We start from the raw sequence: 25,115 nt of genomic DNA, 5'->3' as shown, positions 1-25,115 counted from the left end.
GAAAACGATACATAAACTTCCGTCCTTAGTACTAATAAAAACCTTTGAGAATATGATACCATTAACATCAGCATACTTGAAAAAAAAAAGATTAAATGGAAATATGTATTGGTAGTGAGTACACAAGAATTGACAGCTCAAAAATGGATTTTAAGAAAGGGAACACAATTACAAAAATCAAAATTATCAATGACGCACAAGAATAATCTTTATGAAAGTACCTAACCTTAGATGTCAGTCCATCATCTCCTCCACTGCACGGACGAAAGTTTGAAGCTGGGCAATGCTTATTCATTAGCTTCAAATGGTGGCAACATTGGGAGTTTCTTATGAGTGTTTTAAGCTGATCCTGAAGTGAATGGTACCTGATGAACCAGCAATATTAGATAAGAGAAAAAGCAAAATGAGAAAAATCAGACACAAAAAATATAGTGGTTAAAAGTGAGTTAATGACCAAGGTGGGCACCGATACACAACATGGAGCTGGATTTGTTGAGAACACACACATTTACCACCAAGATAATATAGTGAAATAAAAACATGAGAACAATGTTCAAATAGAAAACAGAATACATGCAAAATTAATGAGCAAATATGTACACTTTTTTTTATAAATAGGAGTCCAATGATATTGCAAGAAGATGGACCAAAGGCATGTTAAACACAAGAGTGCATGCCTCATTAAGTCAATATCACGAATGAGTATCGTTTAACAAGAATGATGATCCTTTAACGATAATGTAATTATCATTGTTATGATTTTGTGCTTCTCTAGGTTATTCTATTAGTTTCCATTAGCCAACAGCCTTAGTAAAGATATTTGTAAGATGATGTTTGAATCTAATGTACAGAATACAAACACAGTAAAAAGACAATTGTGCTCCTAGATAGCCCCCTCCACCTCTCCAGATCGCACATAAATGTCAAATATGCCCAAGTTGGATAGAGTTCCTACAACTCTACAAGTCTCCCTTTGGCAGCAGCTTTAGTAAACATATTTGCAAGATGATGTTCTAATATAATGTACAGAATATTAATCTCTTCAAATGCCACCTTTTCTGATGAAATGTTACTCTACCTCAACAGGGTTCACCAGAACCGGCCATATTTTTTGTCAAGCTTAATCAAGCAAGCGTAACTTTGTCAAAACCAAATGAACCGCCTAATTCATTGGTTAGACTGTTGGAACCATTTGAACCAGACAATTGGGCATAAACATGGCAGTTCATTTCTTCTCAGTCTCCATCGTGTGGTCAGACATCTCCAGCCTTTCCAACACGTGACTATTTATTGGTCATCGACTCATCGTCCTAATAGAACGACATCATCCAATCATTTTGAGGCAAGATCAGGCAATTATCTCGTCACTGTGGAACAAATTTTTATAGGATTTTCCTTTGATGTTGCTAGCTTTAAACAGCCATCTCCGACCATTTCTAACATATGTGAACAATTTTTTATAGTCGTCTTAATCAAAAGACATCAACTTTACAATTCTCTAGTTTTAAATCCCAACTACCTTAAAGGATCACTCACCCGGATATTGCGTATGCAGTAGGATGAGTAAGCCAATTCAAGCATGCTTCTCGTTCAAATTACCTTGAAGCTATCTGTAGGATTCTAAGCTACATTAAAGGGGCCTCTGGGAAAGGCATCATATATGCTAACTATGGAGCCACAGATGTAGATGGGTATTATAGCACTGACTCGGCTGGTTCTGGTATTTATCGTAAGTCCACCAATGGATTAGGCATACATTTTGGAGCCTTGGTCGAGGTAAATTCCATCCCATGAAATTATTTTCTTCCTCCATTTTCTTCTCTTCTTACTTTTTATTTATACCTTACATTTTAACAATCATTTGCAAAAAGGTTTGAACAAGATTTTGGGAAATAATTAATCACTTATTACAAAGCATGACGAAATCGCACTTTCGTTAATTTTAAAGAGAGAAGAATTTAGCTTCAGAAATGAGCTTCTAACCCAGCTACGGAGCTTCTAGTAACTATGATACAAACTATTCTTCTAGCCATACACAATTAAGAGTTACAATAAAAGGAAGAACATACCTTTTAGGGTAAAAAAATAGCAAAAGAACCTGTGAATACAGCAGCATAAAGTTTCAAAGTGTAATCTAGCAAAAATATCAGTACATAAACATGTATTCGGCATTATGCCTTACTTACAGACACTTCGATCTGATGGGGCAATAGCCATTATTGTGAAAGCCACAAGAAGAATGAGCAATTATTTGTTCATCAGGTACGCCAAAGATAAGCTTGATAAGGGAATTTGCACCAGAAGCATTGGGCTTCAGTTTGTTTAGAATATCTAGAAATTATTAAGGTCATATTAAATAGAAAACAAGGTGCATCAGAGTGCAATAATATCATAAATCTGAATTCTAACATAAAAAAACCTAAGAAAAATTGAAATGAACTCCAAGAATGAATTTTAGTTTGGATGCGGAACAAAATGCACTACAGTTTGAGAAGAATAAATGAAATGTGGAAGTAGACATATGAAGTCTCTTCACATTATTACATCTAGAAGCCTTATTAGTGGAGGATGAAGATATTATAAAACGATCCTAGAGTTGAGAAGCAACTGTACAGGCATGATAATGCAGTCCCAGGAAGGGTTTCACACACCAAATCACTTCAAGAAGGTCGGAACAAATCCAAACAATCACACAAGACATTTAAAACACCAACACAATCCCAGAACGACTAATAGAAAAGATCTAGGTTAGAATATGAGATTAAACCCCAGTAATAGACCGTTTAACCAAATAATACTAAAGAAAGTAATATGAATTCCGAAGTACCATAAATTTTAAATAAAAGAGAAATCTAACTAAAATTAAATTAAAGTTCTAATGGGCCACACGGACCCTCCGGTGGACCATGGCCCCCACGCATCCCAATCGTTATACATCAACCCAAACAACATTGTACAGAAAAATCCATCAGCTCCACGCATGTAAATTGAAAATGTGGAAATAGGGGGAAAGGATACGACTTCTTGGAAAAATAGAATGAGAGAAGTGAGAGTTGTAGAACATATATCGTCTCTTAATTTGAGCTACCCTTCGAAATTTTTGTGGTGATTGCAGAATCAGGGAGCAAAAGCAATTAGATGTTACCTGCGAAGGATAGAAATGTTAAATGCATATAGTATAAAAACAGCTACTGAAAAAATAAGACTTCTTGTTCCAAAAGCACTTTTGTTGTTATTTTACTCCCAGGTTCGTTGTTGACGAGACAGAGGATGACTATAGTGATTCAATGTTAAAATAAATTGTGAGTAAGACTAAACAAAGTATAAAAAAAAAAAAAAAACCCTAGTATGAATTGAAAGGGCATAGACATCATTGCACTAACACACTCCAAACTGTTCCACATCATATACTACAGGTGTAAACTGTAGACAAATCCTGAACAGGATGTTCCAGTTTCTAGATCATCAAATTGGTAATATTTAACAAGTAGACCTAAAGAGGCAACGGGGCCAAGGGTGTTGACAGTTAGCCTTAGTTGTTTTTTTTGTTGCTTATTGACTCCCAGGTTCGTTGTCGACTGGTCAGAGGATGACTATAGGGATTCAATGTTAAAATAAATTCCGAGTAAGACTAAACAAAGTACAAAATTAGTATGAAAGGACATAGAATTGCAAAATTCTAAGAATCCCCCAATCCCGCTTGATCTATGATTTGCACTAACACACTCCAAACTGTTCCACATCATATTCTACAGGTGTAGACTGTAGACAAATCCTGAACAGGATGTTCCAGTTTCTAGATCATCAAATTGGTAATATTTAACAAGTAGACCTAAAGAGGCAACGGGGCCAAGGGTGTTGACAGTTAGCCTTAGTTGTTTTTTTTGTTGCTTATTGACTCCCTTGTTCGTTGTCGACTGGTCAGAGGATGACTATAGGGATTCAATGTTAAAATAAATTCCGAGTAAGACTAAACAAAGTACAAAATTAGTATGAAAGGACATAGAATTGCAAAATTCTAAGAATCCCCCAATCCCACTTGATCTATGATTTGGTTGGGCATTTGAATATTGGAATAGGGATCCCATGTACCGCCATTCTCCCCCTTATCCCCAAGAAGCAGGAGTAAGTGCAAGTCAAGAGTTGGATTGCACTTATCCCCACATTCAAGGTTAAGCAGAAGAAGAGATAGACAAAATTCTTATCCCAGATCTACTATCAGCAAACCAATCAGCCCCATTAAATTGCAGATATGATAGTTTAGTATGTTTGATAGCAACGGCAGCCAACAGCACAGGAACAAGTATTCAAGTTAGAGGGTATCGCAAAGTCAGGCTTACCTTCTTAGATTGAACCTTAAGAGTATGGTGCTGCTCAGAATCCATGGAAGAAGGCAGATTTTGGCACATATCACCTGGTAAACTACATAGACTTTTATTGTTGCATGCACTCACAGATAGAAATTCAGTATTCCTGTCCAAGGAAATAGGAGTTTCCAGGTTTAGCTCAGAGCTTTGCTGAATTTTTCCATTTGGAGTCTCTTCAGCATTACAAATTGAGGCACAATTCCTAATCACATTTTCTTCAGGGGATTTTGTCTGCCTGCGTATTCTGCGACGTTGCCAACTAAATGGTCTTCTACGCTTTCTGGGCTTTCCATCAACTTCATGGGTAGCAGAACCCATGAAGTTACCAATACCAAATGAACCACTGGGTTGCAGCCCAGAAATAGCACCATCCATCTTTGGTCTCCCTTCAATTTCAATTCTCCTCTTCTTCCGTTGTCCTAGCAAGAGGTAACTACAAGTGCCCAATGAACGGCCGGATTGGTTCACAGATATAGGTGCATCCGACTTTGATGTCTCTTCAATATCAACTCTCCCAGTCTTTCGTGGTCCTAAAATAAAGTCCTGATTAAACACCATCTCATCAAGTATTCCATTCAAGCATTTAACGAATATAAGTGAAGCAATACAAATTTATAGGTCCTTTAAAACAGAAATTGGAGAACGATGAGTATTTAAAAGAGACAATTGTAACTGATTTTAAGATCTTATTTAATTATTAAGAATAGTTTTTTTTGGGTTTTTGAATGTCTTTCTTTCCAAAAAGGTGGGACTGTCTGAAGCTTTTAGAGTTTCCTTTAGAAAGTTTCTATTCTCAAGTATGATTGGAATCTGGATTAAAAGAGAAGTCTTATGAGTCTGTTCCATACATGTGAAATTTTTGGCGAATTACTCACATCCAACGGGAAGGAATGGTATATGAGGACAAATTTGAGAATTTTGGGCTTTTTTTGTAACACTTCGAAAATTTGGCATAGTATACCTTAGGGAAGGGAAGTTATACACACATTCCCATACACTAAGTGATTTCTTTGGCGCTTCTTTGTATGGTGACTAGCCTAGATTAGGAATTTAGGATAAACATAGATTAGGATCATTCTAAGTATATATCTATTTTCACATTTATCCCTCACTATGTTTAGCCCTTTTATATAAACACTCATTACGGTTTAGTATTTAATTAAAAGTTTAAAACCAAGATTAGTGAAACCATTTCTTTGACATGTTATCAGAGCAGGTCAATCACACATAGCCCTCACCATAACAGATTCATTATTGGGTAGTTGGCCAATCTAGACGTCTGCTTATCCTTATAAGTTATAACCAATCAAAGAAAATGCTCTCTGCATCTGCCATTCATCATCACCAAGACCCACCCTCAACAGCAACCCTGCAAAACCCACAGCCTTCCTCTTACACGAGCAGCCTCACCAACTCGTCTTTGACACCGAAGCCAAATCCAGTCCCTCCTTGTTCTCTTAGACACAAACAGAAACACAAAACATGCCTACATACAATTGCCTCTCATCTAGCCCTGACCCCACGACATTGTCGCCCCCACTGCCAGCAATAATCTTCACACGATGGCACTCCAGCATGGCTGCACCCATAACCATCTCTCCGAACATGTCATCATATCTCAGTCTTGACATCGCGGCAAGGAATTGGACTACCTGTGACCAACCCAATGAACTGGAACAATGTCAACCTATTTTTCTCGGTATCACATATAAGCCATCCATGACCATTTTGTCAGCCATCCAGATGTCATCTACAGCTGGATTGCAGTTCACACCTTTGGCAATTCTATGGCACTCCCTCTCTTAGTTCGTAAAAATCTCCTCTTTATCAGTACTGTCCATGTTGATCCCACAGTCACCGAAGATCCCATGAGGGTGATCCTCAGTCATTTCCTCAGACACTAAGTGCAAACTTCGACTCCCTCCTATCCCCAAATCCGATGTCATTCTCTTTCAAAACTCCTCCGACTTAAAAAAGAGGACAAGGGGTCGAACATAACACAGACCATATTGATCCCTACAGTTGATTTTATTATCTTTAGCGAAGTAATCACCCCAGATTGATGGTGACACCCCCTTGCATATTAATTTTTCTAGGCTTCCCCCACGCATTATATTATTTCTACTATTTCCTATAAACACCCCCTCCCCTTGTCTTCACCAAAATTGATATCAACACCCCATGAAAAAAATTCCATGCACTCTCATATTACTAGAATTGTCGCATTTTTTCCCAACACCATTACTAAAACTTGTCGTCATGACTAACCAATTGTCATTGCTCTTTCATCACCAGTTTTTTGGGTTTCCAAACCATTGTTTTGAGAACATCATGGGGAACGGGAAACGTGTTTCAGAAACGGAAATGAAATGATTATTACAAATCGGGGAAACCCTTAGAAAAAGTTTGGGAAACGTCCCGGAAACACGCGGGAAACATTCTGGAAATGCTAGTTAGACAACTTCAAAACGCTTGGGACACGCAAATGGAAGTCCTATCGGAACTACAGAAATCCATTATCGTTAATTTTGGATATGTATGATAAGTTGTGAAATGTCTTTCTGGGAAACCTTTTTACCTAGAATAAAAACCTACTTCTTGATAAAATCCCATAACCCTAACTCTCAAGATAAATCTTGTAACCCTTTCTCTCACTCGACCTCTCTCGCTCGACGAAGAGTTCATTGGCACTTGTTCTACGACTGGAAGACGACGACGAAGAAGAGAAGAAGGGAGACGAAGAAGAACAAGAAGAGATAAGCTTTCTGGCAACTACAACTAGGTTTTTTTCACTTTGTTCTTTTTTTCTTATGATTTAGCCGACACTTTGAAGTTATTCCTGACACACATGTTCGCCATGTCCGACACGACATGCGTGTCCACCCTTGTCGACACTCCTTTGGACACTTTTAAATGTACTGCTACACGATTTTGTGTCGTGTCAAATGTGACATTCTATTTTATTATTGCATATTGTGTTTACAGCTTTTATTATTAACTATTCTCTTATTATAAACTCTTTTTAGCTCTTCTTTATCTGATATTTGTTGTTATATCATATACATAGTTTCTTTTTTTCAAATGGATCATATACATAGTTTCTATTTTAGTCGTGTCCCCGTTTCTAAATTTTGGAGGGTTACCATGTCGGACACCCCGTGTCCATGTCGACATGCGACACTCGTGTCCGTGTCCACAAATCATAGCCATTTTTTCAAAAAAAAAATTCCGCCCTATTTGGGTTTTTCTATTTTTCCTGCAACGATTATTATGATTACTGAAAATTCAATTGGGTACTCAGTATGGTGCCCATATAGGAACATGTATTTCCAACATGCTCTGTATTTGCTTTAGATCGATAGGTTTTACGAAGAGATTCCCTTTTGAAGTTGCATGTTTACTGATCTATTTGTTTATGGTTGTCGAGGGATTGAGTGTTCCAGGGAGTGGTTACCTTCCTTTTTCTTGTAGGACGATCTTAGGCCAGTCCCAGGGAACAAAGCCCTCCTAAACCGCATAAAAGGAAATGATTTGTGAACCAGTTCCAGATAAAGAATCTTGAATAGAAGAAGTGTGATCTGTGAGACCTATTGCTCATGCTCGCCTCGCATGGGTCAACCAGCAGTAGAAGTACCCAAGGAGGTGCTCCTGGTCTAGTCAATCTTGCTTACTCCGGTATTTCCCCTATAGGGGGGTCTACTGCAGGGATTGCCGAGAGCATAAACGAGGCACATAGTTTATTCAGGTATGCAGCTGATCTTGGTCATCTCTTCCCATATTGGCTTGAATAATCTACTCATTTTGCACTCCCACATTAGAATTTCACCATCTCTACATGCGCTAGGTGCTAAGAAATCTTATTTTCTACTCTCTTTTGCTACTTTCAGTATTACACTGGGGTAGTGATGGGGACCATCCTAAGATCCAAATTTTAATTTTTATGTGTCTTTTGAATTCCTTAAGTTATAGTAGGGGTACCAATCTTTTTTGAGTTATGATTGCTTTAAATGGACCCCACACATTTATTAAGGGACTTTTAAGTTGGGGGGAAGCAAGTTTTTGAGTCATTATAGGGTATTTTAGTCCAAAAGTATCATTTTTCGTTTAGGGTTTTAGAATTTTCTGGTTCTCTTTCTTTTCTTATATATGTAGCCTCAAGGCACTTTTCTTTTAGCCATGATGACATGAAAGATGGGATGAATGATGATTGAACAAATATTTTGAAAGCTTCTAGTGTGGATGTGAGGTCTACTCCTTGCCAAGGTGTGATGCCTTGATCTTCCCTATGATGCGATGCCTATGTCGGTGTGATGCCTTGGGTTTTAGTTGGTGAGATTCCAACCTTGCTAGCTATCCCTTTCATGTTTCTTATTTTTTTCTCATAAACCACCTTCCCGAAAATTCCAAACCTTCCTCAACCTCGCCCATAAACTCTCTTGCATTATTTTTCACCTATCTTCTACGCAAAAATCCTAAAATACCCATTAAAAAAAATTAACCATAGAAAGAAACATTATTCAAGCCCATCCATGCTTTTTGCCCTTTTCATTTTGTCCCAAAACTAATTTTACACCCTCCCGACATCCTTCGACACCTTCTTAGCATGTGTTTGCACCACTCAAAACCTACCATAAACCTTGTGGAAATATTCTCCCACCCTAATAACTTATGTTAGGGCCCAAACCCTTAATTTTCACACATCCATTTCACCCATATTATCTACCACAACAGTCTACATAACCCCAGCATAAATATACAACTTCCCGGCTTGTGTATGCACTAGGGGAGGACATGGTTCCGGTTCAACAAGAAGAACCGAACCGAACCGGCCTATTTGGTTCAGTTCGGTTCGGTTCGATTCTAGGATTTGGTGGTTCAGTTCTGGTTCTAGGATCCAGGAACCGTGAGAATGAGGTTCGGTTTTGGGTTTGGGATCCTGGAACCGAGAACCGAGTAGGATCATATCCCCCCCAATCGGATAAAATCACCCCCTAATACGGTTTCCGAGAGAAAAAAATGCTTTAGACTTTACACTTACTGCTTGCGGATAAATTCACCCCCCTTTAACGTTTTGCTTTGCCTTTTAAAGTTTTAATCATAAGTTATTAAAAATGAATAAAATATCAATCGTTATGTGAAAAAAATTATAAAATAAAGGTTGGGTAAACCCAGAACCGAACCGATCAAGTTCGATTCGGTTCCAAAGACATATGGTTCGGTTCTGGTTCCAAATTCTGGGAACCGATTGCATATGGTTTGGTTCTGGGTATACCCCGGAACCGAACCGAACCATGTCCACCCCTAGTATGCACACCTCGAAACCTACCCAAAAGCCCTCTTTGAGATCCAAACTCTTCCTCATATGCATATTGCTACTATTGTGAGAGCTTGTGATATTTTGTACGTGAGATTGGAATACATTCTTTGTGGGTTGCTGAAATTTCCTGATTATAACTCCATACAAGTGTAATCCGTCCTACGTCAAATTTGGTATCAGAGTGAAGTATTAACCCTTCCATCAGTTGTGTCCTGCATCAGATTTGGTATCAGAGCAAAATATTAGTTCAACCTTTGATCGTCCTATATCGGGTAGTTTGGTCATTTTCTATCTATTGTTAGGTGTACCCTTTAAACTCGTCAGTCAAACTATCGTATCATTTGGTTAGGCCCTCCTTCGTAAGCCCACTTTGTGACTTATCTTGCAAGTGACACCTTGTACATCAATGAGAAAGATATCAGTCACAACGAGGTTAACATAATTGATTACATCCCTAATTATCATTTTCCTATTGGAGCCTCAAAGATTCTAGGAATTGATCTTCATCAAAGACGCAAAGATATAGGCCCACCTTGGGGGAGGGGGAGGAGAGAGGGGGTTGTAACCTTAATGGCAATGGATTGGGTGAGAGGAACAACCAAGATCAGTGTTCTTTACTACTAGGCTATGTCACAAATGTCGTTCTCGGAAATTTCTCAGCAAGGGAAAATCTAGGCATATATTAATTTTTTTGGGTTTATATCGGGAAACAAAAGGTAAAATTAAAATCATTTAAAAAATATATTAAAATATTAAATTTAAGAAAAAAACAAAAATATTGTAAAAATATCGGGATAAAATCGTGATATATCGCGATATTATCGGGATATTTTATGATAAAAATGAAAATATCGCTATATTTTTAAAATCTCGGGATTAGTTCGGGATTTTGTCGTTTTATCAAAATCTCGCGATAAAAACGATATATTTTGAAAATATCGGAGATATTTGTGACATAGCTCCTAGGAAAGCATCGCAAGTCATCTTACATCCTATGGAGAAGAAGAAGACTCAACAGAGGATATCCCCATAAAAAACTAGTTTACCCAACAACTCTCTCGAGGGTGAAACACCTCCCGACTGCACTCACATCGCAAAAGCCTCGCGGCAATCTTGCAAGGTTAGGGGTGTTCATTATTCGGTTATAACCAAATAACCGAACTGAACCGAATTGGTTTGATCGGTTCAGTTTTTTTTCCTTTCGGTTCGGTTTCGGTTTTTTTTTTTTGGGAAATTCGGTTATTCGGGTTCGGTTATCTCAAAAAAAATTCGGTTAACCGAAATTATAGATAAAAACCATTATTTTTCCAAAAAAAAAAAAAGTGCTATATGAGCACTCCGTAGGATGATCAAAACCGTCCATTTGATTGATCACAACTTAATTAGGTTGTGCTCAAAAAATCATTTCGATAGGATGATCCTAGCCCTCCAATCCAAACCGAGATTTTGCTTTTTTCCCTCTTTTCTCTCACTATTCGGTTATTAGGTTATAACCGAATAACCGAATTTTTAATCGGTTCGGTTTCGGTTGTCGAAATTTGATAACCGAAATTATTTCGGTTATCAAATTTCGGTTTATTCGGTTCGGTTATAACCGAACGAACACCCCTGTGCAAGGTTATGGGAGATATGGAAGGAAGCTTTGAGTATGAGACGCAGGCCTCATAGCAACCTTGATTCTCAAAGAATATCATTGGGACAGTGAATCAGATTTCAAGCACCTAAACTAGATCCCCAAATTGGTGACAGTCAACGATTTTATGCCTCGGTTTCTTGCAATAGTGATAAGTAACCTTTAATTTAATGGATTATCAAGGGGCCTCTTACCTTTGATTTTGAAACATGGACACGATTTCATGGAGTTTCCAATTTGTCAATGTCGAATTTTCTCCAAACGGAAGGGAACTGATGTAGCATGAAAGTGCAATTCATAGGGCTGCCAAAACAGAAATGGGAGAAGGATGACAATTGAAGAAAAAAATCAATTAAGTTTGAAGATAAAATTCTCATTAGTTTTGTCATTATTATTTGAAGTTTAGGAATATTTTTTATATGAATATAGAAAGTCTGTGTTTTGAAAAAGGAGAGAAACTTAGAAGCTTCAGGAGTTTTTAATTTGAATTGAGGAGGTTTAAATTTAAGTAGCAAGGTTAAATTAGGGCCGAATTATATGTAATGATAGAAAGTTATGTTTTTTGAGGAGATTTGGGTTAGTTTTCTTTGGAAAGTTTTTATTTAAGGTATGATTAACATCTGGACTAATTGTATAATTCAGTTTCTGAGGAGATTTGGGTTAGTTTTCCTCCCTCCTTGATTCTTGATTTTTTTGAGTTAGTATTCCTTCTTGTACATTTTCTTGGGCCCCTGGCCCTTTTATATATTTAATATACTTACCTTTCAAAAAATATTAACATCTGGACTAAAATAAAAGCCAATGGGTCTATTTTACAATTGGAAAGTATCTAAATTAGAAGTCATTTAAGAAAGCTTTGGACTTACAAAAGGGAAAGTACATGGTCTACACGAGGGTCTTTGAATTGGTTTCGTGATGGTTACGAAATTGAAGTTTATGCGAGCAGTTTTACATTATTCTCTGTTGTTTTATACTTATGTTTTATTAGTTTTTTTTTAATGGCCTTATCTTTTATTAGTTATTAGTTTGGTTTTTTTTTTTGGAATAAATTAAGTTTGGAACTTGTGATTGCTATTCTAGTTCAGCTACAACAGTAATTTTCTAAAGAACAAAGGTATAATCAACCTGTGCTTTGTGCATATTGCTAAATTTTAATGTTGGAGGACCCTAATAAATCTGTTCATGGTGAGGATAGAAGCCAGGATTTAATTTATTTTTTGTTAGAGTCGCAGTCCTCTAGTCACGTTGACCATTGTTACTAGATTAACCATTACCATAACAAAATTGGTGAAAAACAGACAAGATGGTTTCAAGATAAACTAATCCAATGCATGAAATAAAAGTGAATTCTATTAAGAAACGAAATTTTTTGTAATGGAACTTTAATGAAAAGACTATGAATTAAAATAGCCTTGCTTTCTAGCAAAATAACCACTTTCGGTAAGAAATAATTTCAATGTCATAACAAACAACACTTTGTATTTCGCAATTATTGGTACCAAAATTTGGTGTTACCAGGAAAAAGAGAAAAAGAAATTATGATTCAGAGAATAAATTGCTAAAATTAAACCATCTGTAAGAACTTGCAAAATAATTCTAAACAAAACGGATTGATCTCAGGGGCACAAATGTATAAAATCCACCCACCCCAAAACAAAAGGAAAAGGTATTATTTCACGATTAATTAACCAACTAATAAACTTCAAAATATCAACAAGTCACACAGTCTCAATTACCAGATTGGATGTGGCCAGCGACAGGTGAAGTTTGCTGATATTGGCACCCTGATTGTGGCCCATGTATCTTATACTTTGAATACTTGCAGTATTGAAGAGAGTTATTCATGGGAGGACCCGTGACCTGAAGGTGATTTTTGCTAGAATTGGACAAAAATATAGATGCAAATTTCAAGAGGTGAACCATAACCTCATCACCAATCTGCAAGTCAAATAGTTCTGCACATATGAAAGAAAAAGAAATGAAAGGACACCTGAATGACACTACTAAATGCTAGGACCAAGCAGTTACCCTTGTTAAAAGAAGACTCCAAGCAGAGGTACTAAGATATTTTATGGACAAGCTGGAACGAGCCAACTGCTAGAAAGAAATGAAAAGTAAATCACATCAGGTCGCTTGAAATATGATCAAGAACAAAAAGCTAAAAAGTTTGAATGATGGAATTGCATAACCATAAGAATTTAGCATACAAGCTGGGTAAATGTCTAAAATTGAGAATGCTGATAGTGTACCGGTTAATAATGCCGGAAAAAAGAAGCAAGATGTTAACCAGCATCCATGTATGCGTAAAGGTGTCACAACTCATGCAACAGGTTTCATAGATCCTAAGCATATACAATATATGTCACTCTCCAAACTATTTTTGTTAGAATCTATGTTGCATAAGTACGGAAACGAGTGTCGGAATCCGACACGGGTATGGAGCGTCGGATTTGGCAAACCAGAAAAAGAACGATTCGTGGATTCGCCAAAATATTTTAATCTAAAAAAAAATTACATAATAATATGGTTAGAACTTATAACAAGTAATATATAGAAAATTTTAATATATTAAGTAGATATCATTTTTTTTAATGGTTAAAAATTTCATTAGAAAAAGGACCGAGATGGTCAAAAGCAAAATACAGAAAGGGAGAAGAAAAGGACAGAGAATACAACTATGCAGAGAAAAAAACAGGTAAAAAAATCAAGGCGGGAGGAAGTCGAAATATGCGGTAATTGCAAAGTTGTGGTAGTAGTATTCAGAAAAACACATAAAAGAGATCTAGAAGTGTCGCTAAGAATCCTTAAGTATTGGAACCCGAGACGTGTCCGGCATGGATTCTTCGCCCATTTTGTAGAATCCATGTAACATGGGTTAGAATTGGAGCATATGTATGTGTTGCACATGGGCTCATGTACATATTTGAGAAGTAGCAACTCCGACTTCATCGTTGAACTATGTGACGACCAATTGAGCGTCTAAAAAGATGCACCCTTTAGTTGGCAAGGAGTCCACCTCCCGGTTTAAATGGTCTAAATCATTGGTTCGCGACCCACATCAGTGATGGAGTACATGGCAGAAAAAAAGGGAAAATTTCTTTGCTGGGCCACCATGTCTGACAGGAAAGGGTTTTTATTCTAAGAACTAGTCCGTCTGTCATCATTGTGAACTGTGAGAAAGCCAACTAAAATTGAAAGAAGGTGCACACTTAGGTAGGCTTCCCCTATGAACTTTGATAAAAGCAATAGTTGATCACTGAGTATAAATTGCAAAATCATAGAATAGTAACTCTAGTGGATCTATTTATTGGAAGTTGTTCTCCAGTAGTATAAAAGCAATCCGATGGAAGATTACTTCAAAAGTATTATTTGGGCAGCATTGCATTTGTAGAAGAATACAATGGGCCCACATTATTTATCTATATAGGTTGTATAGCCACATGGGCAAAATGGATTTTTATTTAAGTTTTATAGAAGGTGGGTATCTATGTAAATTCATTTTTCCTAGGAGAATTGCATCGACTTGTGCTCAACTTAAGTGAGTGGTCCCCCATACGTTTTGCGAATCGAAGAGTTGAATGTTAATATAGAAGTTTGTGGGTTGGGGTTTTTCATCCACGTGAACTTCTTCCATCTCCCTTCTCTTCTCTTCTCTTCCCTTGTTCAATTTATTCTTTGTTTCTTCTTCTGATTTCATGTTTTTTCTTCCCTACTTTTTCTAGTCTTGATTTGTATCATGGTATTAAAGCGAGTTCTGATCTTAAATCTGATTAGAACCCTCCACGTGTAGGTTTCTAGTGCTTGGTGTTGAAGGATAGAAACATGATGTGATTTGTCTTTTGAGGATAGTTATTATCTGTGTTTTTTCCTTTCAAGAATGGTTTAAAGCAGTGTTTAAAAATGTGGATTTGACATGGAACGAAGAAAATCCTTGTCAACTGGGTGGGGACACGGCCAAGTCATATTAGTCGTTATTTTTGTAAAAAAATAAATTAAAAAAATACAAAAATCCAAAACCATTTAAGTGGGGCCCAACAAATGTATGGTTTGGATCACTTAACCATGTGGGAGCCCACTAAATACTAAAAGACAATGAGTTAATGAAAATATCAAACTGGGGCTGTGCTTATATCATTTCCATAGATTTAAAATATTAATTGTTTAGATATTAATCATTTGATACTTTGGCTATGATATTCCCACTACCATTATTTAATAATGTGACAAACCCACCTTGTCCGCTATTATTTAATCAGCTTTCAAAAGTTATTACGATTTTCAAGAAGGCTCTCAACAGCCAGATTATTATAGAATTAGACAAGGTGAGTTTGTGTTGAACAAGAGTGCAAGCGTAATAGCCTTTTGAAATAATGAACAGAGAGGGGTTGTATCTATCAAACAAAAAAGTTACATCATTGTCTTCATAAATGTTGTACAGGCAACCAAAACGTAGCACACTTTACATTGTAGCTGATTCATTTACTGTAAATAAAAAATTTTCAAAAAAGATGGGAAAGTAGAGAAGATGACATAAGCAAAAAGGTGGCTGGAATTGACATTTCACTTCACATTGCACTGCCCCAAAAAAATTTAAATAATGTATTTTTGGAGTAAGCGATGTATTATCCCCTGTCTTTTACTCGGAACACCCTTTTTTTTACTCGGGACAGCCCCCTGTAGTGTATTTATGATTGCTATTTTACACGAGGAGCTGTCCCAAGTAAAAAAGAAGGGAGAATATATCATTTACTTTTTTTCAGACTTACTTTCAAGAGGGAAATGGGCTCTGAGTACGTGTGGGCGGCTTTTACTTTTTTGAAAACAAAAAAACATATTATCAGATCAAATACAACACACGCATATGATTTATTCGGCACCCCATCATCTTCTTCATTGAGCTAGGGTTTAGAGGGGTTTTTTGTACGAAAATGAGCGGTGAAAATACAGATCTATTGCTTCATGTATGATTTTTGCCTTAAAATCTTATCTTTTTTTTTTGAAGATACTATAGGATGGAATACGAGTTTAGGAGTCACGAGAGATTCGTTGCCACTCGCCACATCTAAGTAGAAACTTCATCTAAGTAGAAACTTAGATTGGTGTTCAAAATGCCCAAGACTCGCCGAGTTCGAGACTCCAAAACGTAGCCAATGCAAATCCGCGTCGACTCGTCCGAGTTCCGAGCCAAGTCACTGAGTTTTAAATTTTTTTTTGAGGCAATGTAATGTGTAGTGAAATGTCAATTTCTGCTACCTTTTTGTTTTTGTCATTTTCTTTACTTTCCCATCTTGGTTGAAATTTTTTTATTTACAGCAAATGAATTAGCTACAACGTAAAGTGTGCCACGTTTTGGCTGCCTGTACAACATTTATAAAGACAATGATTTAACTCTTTTGTTTGATAGATACAACTCCTCTCTTTTCATTATTTCGAAAGGCTATTACGCTTGCACTTCTGTTCAACACAAACTCACCTTGTTTTATTCTATAATCAACTGGTTGTTGAGAGCTTCTTGGAAATTATAATAGCTTTTGACAACTGATTAAATAATAACTAAAAAGGTGAGTTTGTCACGTTATTAAATAATGATAGTTGGAATATCATAGCCAAAGTATCAAATGATTAATATCTAAACAATTAATATTTTAAATCTATAGAAATGATATTAGCACAACGCTAGTTTGATATTTTAATTAACTCATTTTGTCCTTTAGTATTTAGTGGGCTCCCGCATGGTTAAGTGATCCAAACCATTCATTTGTTGGGCCCTACTTAAATGGGTTTGGATTTTTGTATTTTTTAATAAATTTTTTTATAAAAATAATGACTCATCTGACTTGGCGGCGTCAACCGCGTTCTTGGCCACGTCCGCATCGAGTCGACAAGGATTTTCTCTGTCCGCGTCCCGCGTCAAATCCGTGTTTTTAAACACTGCTCTTTAGTCTAATATGCAGCGAGAAAAGGAGACCAATATGATACAAACTGTAGTATTGGAGTAAGAGTTGCTTAGGCTTTTAGGGGGATATAACAACAAATGTTACATAAAGAAGAGAAGAGCTAATAATTAAAGAGGTAAACGAAATATTCATTAATTAAACAGAATGTAACACTTGACGCGGTACAAAAAACGTGATGACACGCACACATTAAGCCTGACAATTTTAGTAGTACATTTAAAAGTGTCGACAGGAGTGTCGACACGTGTAGACACGTGTGTCATGTCGGACACAGCAGGACACATATGTCAGTGATAAATTCAAAGTGTCGGCCAAATCATAGATGGGAAGTAGCCACAATCACTAAGCAATTTTAGTGGTCAACATGGTTAGACTCAGTGGGAGAAATTACCTTGAACGAACTGAATCGGCAAGAAAGTTCATTGGAAGCTGAAAAAAAATTGGGCTCTATAATGATAAATTGAAAGAGCTGCAAGGAGATGATCTGTCCTGTAGAGACTAGAAAAGTGAGAACCTCATTGTCATGTCATGGCTTCTTCATTCGATGGAATTGAGCATTAATCGTAGTTTTGTGTTTCTCCACATAGAACATGAAATATGAGAGGGTTGCAGGTAGAACTTACACCCAGTGAAATCATCTGGCTCGAATTTATCAATTGCATAGGGAGAATGCACCGATGCGAGCTCTACGGTTGCAACTTCTATGGAGGATGATGGTTTGATCACCACTGAGGGTTCATTTTTACGAAAACCCCCCTCCTTTAAGACTTAATGTTAGAAATAATTTGAGGGTGTTTTAGTAAAAGGAGTTCAGATTGTGACTATCCGATTGATTATTTTGCCATATCTTGATCCGATCCGAAAGAATTTTTGATCTTATGGAGAGGGTCCGAAATATGCCCATGGATCCTGCTGATATGCCTAAACCCTGTCCATTAAGATTCGGATTCGGATGACCCATCGGACCATCTGGGTCCATTGACACCCCTAATTACAAAAGATGTATAAGGGACTAGAAATTTTAAAAAAGAGGTCAGAATCATCTAGTGATGAACACAACAGAAAGCGATAAGATTAAGTGCAGGCGTGGCAAGAAAAGGCACAAAAGAGGCTTTTGGTATGATATTGGGTCTACCCCCGTTCTGTCTACTTTTGGATTTTGATATTCAATTTTATTTTTGATGATTATTCCCGGGCCACATGGGTATATATTTGATGAAAAATAGCAAAGAAGTAATTAACATTGAAAAATTATTTCATAAAATAGTTCAGACTCAATTCGGTGATCAAATCAAAGACTTTCATTTTGATCAGGGTGGCGAGTATCAATATCATGGTTTAAAGGAATATTTCCTAGAATACAGTATTAAATCCCAATCCTATTATGCTCACACCCCTCAAAAAATAGTGTTAGTGAATGGAAGAATCGGTATCTTCATGAAGTCACTAGATCTTAGAAGCAGGAACCTTCTCTCAGGGTGCCGCTCCCACCTCGGAACCTCGATTCGGCGCTCCTTAGGAAGGAGCTTCCAGGGAGCGCGACCCCAGAGAGACGAGAACTGCTCTAATGACACTCCCAGCCTGCTTCTATTACTCTATAAGTCCCGCCATCATCAACTTCCCTACATCAAACTCCTCCAACTCTTCAAAGTACTTCATTAGAGCAAGTACAAAGGCTTGTGCATCTTCAGAAGCCACGAGGAACAAGTGCACGCAAATGAAGATGGTGAAGATGGTTAGAAATTAGGTTTTAGATGTATTTAAATTTTGAATATACGTATGAAAATGGGTAGAAACTATTATTTTTTGATGTAATTGGATTTTGAAAGATATATAAAGAAACTATTGCATACACGCTCCCATGGCGCTCCCAAACTTAGACTCTTCTAGACCCCACGCTTCCCCGACCCTGCTCCCGCCTCCGCCCCCGCACCCGCACCCGCTTCGTGCTTCTAAGGGCCCAATCCTCTAACACTACCTCATCTCAAATGGTCTTTTAAAGCTTCATCCCACTATGGAGAGATCTAGTGCTTAGAAGCACGAAGCGGGTGCGGGTGCGGGTGCGGGGCGGAGGCGGGAGCGGGGTCGGGGAAGCGTGGGGTCTAGAAGAGTCTAAGTTTGGGAGCGCCATGCGAGCGTGTATGCAATAGTTTCTTTATATATCTTTCAAAATCCAATTACATCAAAAATAATAGTTTCTACCCATTTTCATACGTATATTCAAAATTTAAATACATCTAAAACCTAATTTCTAACCATCTTCACCATCTTCATTTGCGTGCACTTGTTCCTCGTGGCTTCTGAAGATGCACAAGCCTTTGTACTTGCTCTAATGAAGTACTTTGAAGAGTTGGAGGAGTTTGATGTAGGGAAGTTGATGATGGCGGGACTTATAGAGTAATAGAAGCAGGCTGGGAGTGTCATTAGAGCAGTTCTCGTCTCTCTGGGGTCGCGCTCCCTGGAAGCTCCTTCCTAAGGAGCGCCGAATCGAGGTTCCGAGGTGAGAGCGGCACCCTGAGAGAAGGTTCCTGCTTCTAAGATCACGACAGAGTTGGGTAACTGACCATCCAAGAAGTAAAGACCCCACAACTATTGGTTAGAGGGAAACAACTTTTTAATAAAAGAAAAGAAAGATGACCTAATCACTGATGCCATATTAGTAGATGATCTACATGAGGCAGACTTCCACATATGTTTGACTTATGAGCCTAGTTAAACAAAACAAAGTTGGGTAATTGATCATCCAAGAAGTAAAACCGCTCCTCACACTACGATTGTCAATAGTTCTCTTCATGTCCAGGTCCTAAAAAACACAATGAGAAGGATGAAAAGTATTGCAAGGATTCAAAGACTTGGTGATGTTAATAGCAGATAAGAGATAAGTTGAGGAGTTGGGAATGATGTTACTAGCAGATAAGAGATAAGTTGAGGAATTGGGAACATGTAATGCGGAAAAAAGGGACATCGAGGGAGAAATGTAGATGGAACCTTTGTCTAAAATAGATGACGAAGGTCCATCAACAATCCTAACTTCTCCCTAATTGAGAAAGCGTTACATGAGGAAAACAAGTCAAGCATGCCCGTCATGTGATCATATGCCCCTTAATCAATGATCCAAGAGGGACTAGGAAGTAAAAAAGATGCATTACAAGCAATCCCAAGGATACTGAGTGGGTAGTGGCAATAGCAACAGTGGCAGTAGAGGGCTTCAAGTGAGCCGGGAAATGAGCCGGACAGTATATATGTGCCCAAGAAAGGGTGATAGAATCTGAAGGAATAGTGGCAGATGATGCATTGGATGTGTCCAACGATAAAGTGTGATACAATCTCGAAACACCTCTTCAATACCCACCTCACCCCCTAGTAGACCTACCCTGGAGTGTCAAGCAGTACTCTCTCACATGCCTAGTCTTGCCGCAATAATCACATTTCAGCTTTTCTTTCTTATCAGGGACCATCTCTCCACTCTCCATGTAGCCCAGTCTCACGATTCTTCTCCATTTTCCATCTCTCTAAAATGCAAATACTAAAGATGACCTCTCTTGGACAGCAGGATATAACATGGCATGCCATCTACACTCCTCCCTTGCACATATATACATATGCCTGTCCCAGTGTGGGAAAAGGATCCCGATGCAAAATCTGAGTGCGAACTTGATCGTACTCAATGTTGAGACCTACCAGAAAATCAAAGACGAGCATCCGGATTCTGGTCCACCGTCTTTTTAAGCTTATATGCATCCATGGAACAACCTGCTTGATGACTCTGATAATGATCCAACCCTTACCAGAGTCTCCGTAATGTAGCATAGTATGACTATGAAGCCAGAGTTGCATCTCCTTGCTTGATTTCATGGATCTTCCTCTTTACCTAGGACAAGTGTCGCATTCCCTAGCTTCGAATAGGACTGAGCAACATCATCCTAAATCTTCTTAGTTATGCTCAGAAAGATATATTTATTACTTATCTCAGCTTGCATAGAGTGTAAGAGCCACGACATTATTGTGAAAATTTAAACACCCCATTTGTCGTGGTTGGGATCATCTATAGCAGGTTGAGAAACCTTTCCAATCAAAAAACCTAGTTTACCTTTGCTCTTGAGTGACAAACAATAGGGCAGATCTTAACATTGCAAGATAATTATTACCATTTAATTATACAGCTGTGATTTGTAATGTGGGATTATCATTCTTGGTACCAGCACAAGTCACTACTCCACCACTCGAGTTGTTTAAAACCAGACTTTAGTTGTGATTCACTTATTATCTGAGATTGGGAGTTCATATTAGCCTTCTAAGCGAATTATGTAAGTTTGGGCACATATGTAATTTTGTAATGATATCAACTAATCGATATTAAGAGGAGAGAGTTGACTAGTATTCTCATGTCTATTTCCTTCAAAATCAAATTTTTCATTTTTTTCCCCATTTCTTTCTCTTTAACTAAAACACCTATATAAAAATTTCAAAGCAAAAGATCCTAAAAGAAGGAATGTCTAAAAGATAAACCAAAACCAAAAGAATGTCAAAAAGACAATCCACAACCACCATACCATCAGAATATTAAGCAATTCAAGAGATAGACAATGGATATGGAAGATCAACAACATCACAAGCATCAAGTATAAAAGAATAATATTGAAGTACAAACTCAACTATTTTCTTTTCTATAAAGCATTTGCAAGTCCAAATTTTGCCAGTGGTTGTATTAGAAGAAAATACTACAGCAGAATTAATTCCAATGCTTAGTATTCTCGAAACATAAGATGAAAATTGAACAATTAAGTTAGCAAACTTGCCTTATCATAACCATTGCATATTACATTATAAGAAACATCTGAATTGTACATCATCAACTCTACGGTATTCCTGACAATCTGAAATAAGGAGAGCAAAAAATGTAAGTGTTAAAAGTATAAAAGATAAATAACGCCTTTCTCCAACAGCTTAAGCTTTTGGAGAAGTTGGTTAGTTAACATGGTATCAGAGCCAAAGGTCCCAAGTTCAAACCTCCCAGATAGCAAAAGTCCACATGTGATGGTCGGCCCAAAGTGGGACCACATGTGCCACGTGTTTGCCAAGTGGGCCACACGTGCGGGGGAGTGTTAAAGTATAAAAGATAAATAACGCCTTTCTCCAACAGCTTAAGCTTTAGGAGAAGTTGGTTAGTTAACAGTAAGAAACCAATCTATGCAACAAAACTTTCTTTGAAGATATTCTTCTTCCTCCACAATAGAAGCTGGGTAAATTCAACAAAAGAAAGGAAGGAAAACAATGCAGTTATTTGAATGGATATTTGCATGCATATTGATTTATGTGATCCTTACTTTGTTAATGTACTTTTATTGCTAATTATTTTCATGCTTGTTGTGATACATACACATTGCAGGCTGCTTTTCTTCCAAATAAAGTAATGGTTATAGTTCAAAAAATTTGTTTATAATGTTAAATTTTACAATACTAGAACTTTAATCAAGCATGATTAAAAAAAAAAGACATCCTTTAAGGTGCCTTTAAAGCCATTTAATTTTGCATGCCTCGATCTTGCGAATGAGATCTTGGTTTGGCATAGGACTTGGAGTTGCTGTATAGTGGAGCATCAGATTAAAAGTTCCAATCACCAACTACATGTAAAGCATTGAAATATATTAGTGAAACACTGAAAGTACAAGTAGCATTCCCATTGAATATTCCTTACCCTCCAAATCGTGTCCTATAAAATGGATCGTTCAAAAATCTAAAAGTTGATTAACACAAAAATCTTGGTGAATCAGATGATTGGTATTGGATGCTGGAGATTTCAATATACAGCCCGCCGTTAGTGAGGCTCAACAGATGAACGGATCGGGTCACAAACGGATGGACCCTTCATGTACTTTTTGCTTCCATAGACACACCGACATGTACCGAAGGGTAAATTATGAAAATACTTACTGTCTTTAGTGGAAAGGCGTTGATTTCAAGTAGGTTTTAGCAAATACTCTAGTAAGTGATTGGGTTTTAGACATTATGCAATTTTTAAGTAGGTTTTGATCATTTTTCCAAATGGAGACCATGAAATTAGACAAATTAGAAATGATTTTGAGCTCCATACCCCCAAAATGGCAAACCATCTTAACAAGAAAACTTCCTAGAAAGTCCGGTATAACCTTGTTTTTTCAAGAGAGCACAGTGTAGGTTTTGATCATTTTCCCAAAAGAGAAGATGAAATTCGACAAATTACAAAAGATTTTTAGCACTATACCCCCAAAATAGCAAACCAGCTTAACAAAAAAAAACCTTATAGAAATTCCACTTCAACCTCATCTTTTCAAGACAATATAGTAATTTTACCACAGACCGTTGAAGCTCTTGCCCTTTGGCCCCTAGGAAGAAAAAACCACACCTCCATGTTTTGATATTTACACTTACATCCTTATTTTAAACTTGTGTCACTATTCATCTAGTTTATCCGAAGCTTGTTCCATTTTATAGCAACAGAAACTTAAAATAAACAGATCTAAAAGAGATCAAACAACATTTTCTGGGAAAAAAAATACAGAAGAGGATTAAACAAAGAGAAAACTGACGTTTTCCTAAACTTGATCCATTTGATAATGACAGAAATGGTTTTAAATTTCAGAGGAAATTCGAAATTTCGGCCGAAATATTTCAGTGTCGGTTTGGACCGAACCCGAAATGACTGACTCGGTTTTCCACAGAAATTGCCGAAATTTCGTGGATACGAAATTTTTTACCGAATTTTACATGATCTGGGCAGAAATTTCCACATAAGCCGAGCTTGAAATTGACAGAAGGTTAAAATAAACAGATCTAAGAGAGATCAAACAACAGTTTCCTTAAAATAAAATAAAAATTAAGTAGAGAAGAAGATTAAACGGAGAGAAATTTGACATTTTCCTGTTGCCAGTTGTGATCGGGATAGAACACGAGGATGCGTGGCGAATCTTGGGAAAATAGGGCAAAAGATTGAGTCAAGAGGCGATGATAGTCGGAAGGGTCATCTTGCCGGAGGAGAAAGGAAAAGGCGTCGGAGCCACTGCAGCCGAGACATATCCGGCCACGGCACCTGCATTCCGGAGGAGGTAGCAAGGATACGATGGTTTCGGCTAACGTGCGAACGCGGTGACCGTAGACCCGTCGTAGAACCTCAGGGACCTTTTTACTATTATTATTTGGCATCTTTTTATGAGGCTGTTTCAGTTTCAAGGGAGGAGAAGGAGAAGGGAGACAACGAGATAGGGAGTTGATGTGGCTTGGAACCTTCTCGACTTCTTCCATTGTCGAGCGGGACTATTCAAATTCCGGATGGGCCGGAGTTCATATAAATGGGGATCATCAGAAGCACCAGGGATGCAACTCAGGTCGGGTTCGGCTAGGGTTGGCAGGGTCCCTAACCCGACCCAACACGAGCCTTGCGCCCTCGCCGATGATGGTCAACCTTAACCCAACCTGCCTCTAAATCTCTCAATCCTAACCCAAACCATCTAATTCAGGTCAGGTTGAGCTGGGTTTACCTAGGGCCAGACATAAAAATACAAAGAAATAGGGTCCGTTTGGATACACGGATTTTAGAATCCAAGTTTTTAGTTTGAAAACAGAGTAAAAGAGAGTTCATGATCAAGCTGTTGCGGCCTGAGATTTCTAAAACCTGGAAAAATGAGAGGATCTACTACTCTCTTACTGTTGGAAAGAAGGACGAGAAGTAAAAAAAGAGTAAAAAACAACGGCTGGTCCACTTCTTCTCTCGTTTCTTAGCTACAATTTTGAAGAAATCCCGGATTCTAAAATCCGCGTATCCAGGGGCCGTTTGGATATGCGGATATTAGAATCCAGGTTTT

General features: G+C 37.6%; 1 protein-coding gene across 7 annotated transcripts in view; it reads right to left on the bottom strand.

Annotated features, from left to right (window-relative positions):
* TERT (telomerase reverse transcriptase) overlaps positions 1 to 24,768 on the bottom strand; it is a 37,724-nt gene extending 12,956 nt beyond the window's left edge. Inside the window, exons 1-8 of one of the 7 annotated variants that reach the window (XM_077357063.1) lie at positions 24,169 to 24,768; positions 22,074 to 22,151; positions 13,346 to 13,411; positions 13,054 to 13,255; positions 4,341 to 4,897; positions 3,019 to 3,145; positions 2,187 to 2,331; positions 227 to 365 (exon numbers count right to left, since the gene is read on the bottom strand). In XM_077357063.1, coding sequence (XP_077213178.1) covers positions 227 to 365; positions 2,187 to 2,331; positions 3,019 to 3,145; positions 4,341 to 4,897; positions 13,054 to 13,255; positions 13,346 to 13,411; positions 22,074 to 22,151; positions 24,169 to 24,555 — 1,701 coding nt within the window. In that variant the 5' untranslated portion in view covers positions 24,556 to 24,768. Of the gene's footprint in view, positions 1 to 226; positions 366 to 2,186; positions 2,332 to 3,018; positions 3,146 to 4,340; positions 4,911 to 13,053; positions 13,256 to 13,345; positions 13,412 to 22,073; positions 22,152 to 24,168 lie in introns of those variants that run through there. The other 6 variants (XM_077357057.1, XM_077357056.1, XM_077357058.1 and 3 more) reach the window with 6 other exon arrangements.
* Between the last annotated feature and the right edge of the window lie 347 nt (positions 24,769 to 25,115).

The sequence above is a fragment of the Tasmannia lanceolata genome, unplaced genomic scaffold (genome assembly GCF_043159265.1).
Source record: "Tasmannia lanceolata isolate RefF3 unplaced genomic scaffold, GAP_Taslan_0.1 ptg000016l, whole genome shotgun sequence".
In the NCBI taxonomy this organism is placed as follows: domain Eukaryota; kingdom Viridiplantae; phylum Streptophyta; class Magnoliopsida; order Canellales; family Winteraceae; genus Tasmannia; species Tasmannia lanceolata.
This window is presented reverse-complemented; position numbering and strand designations above follow the sequence as displayed.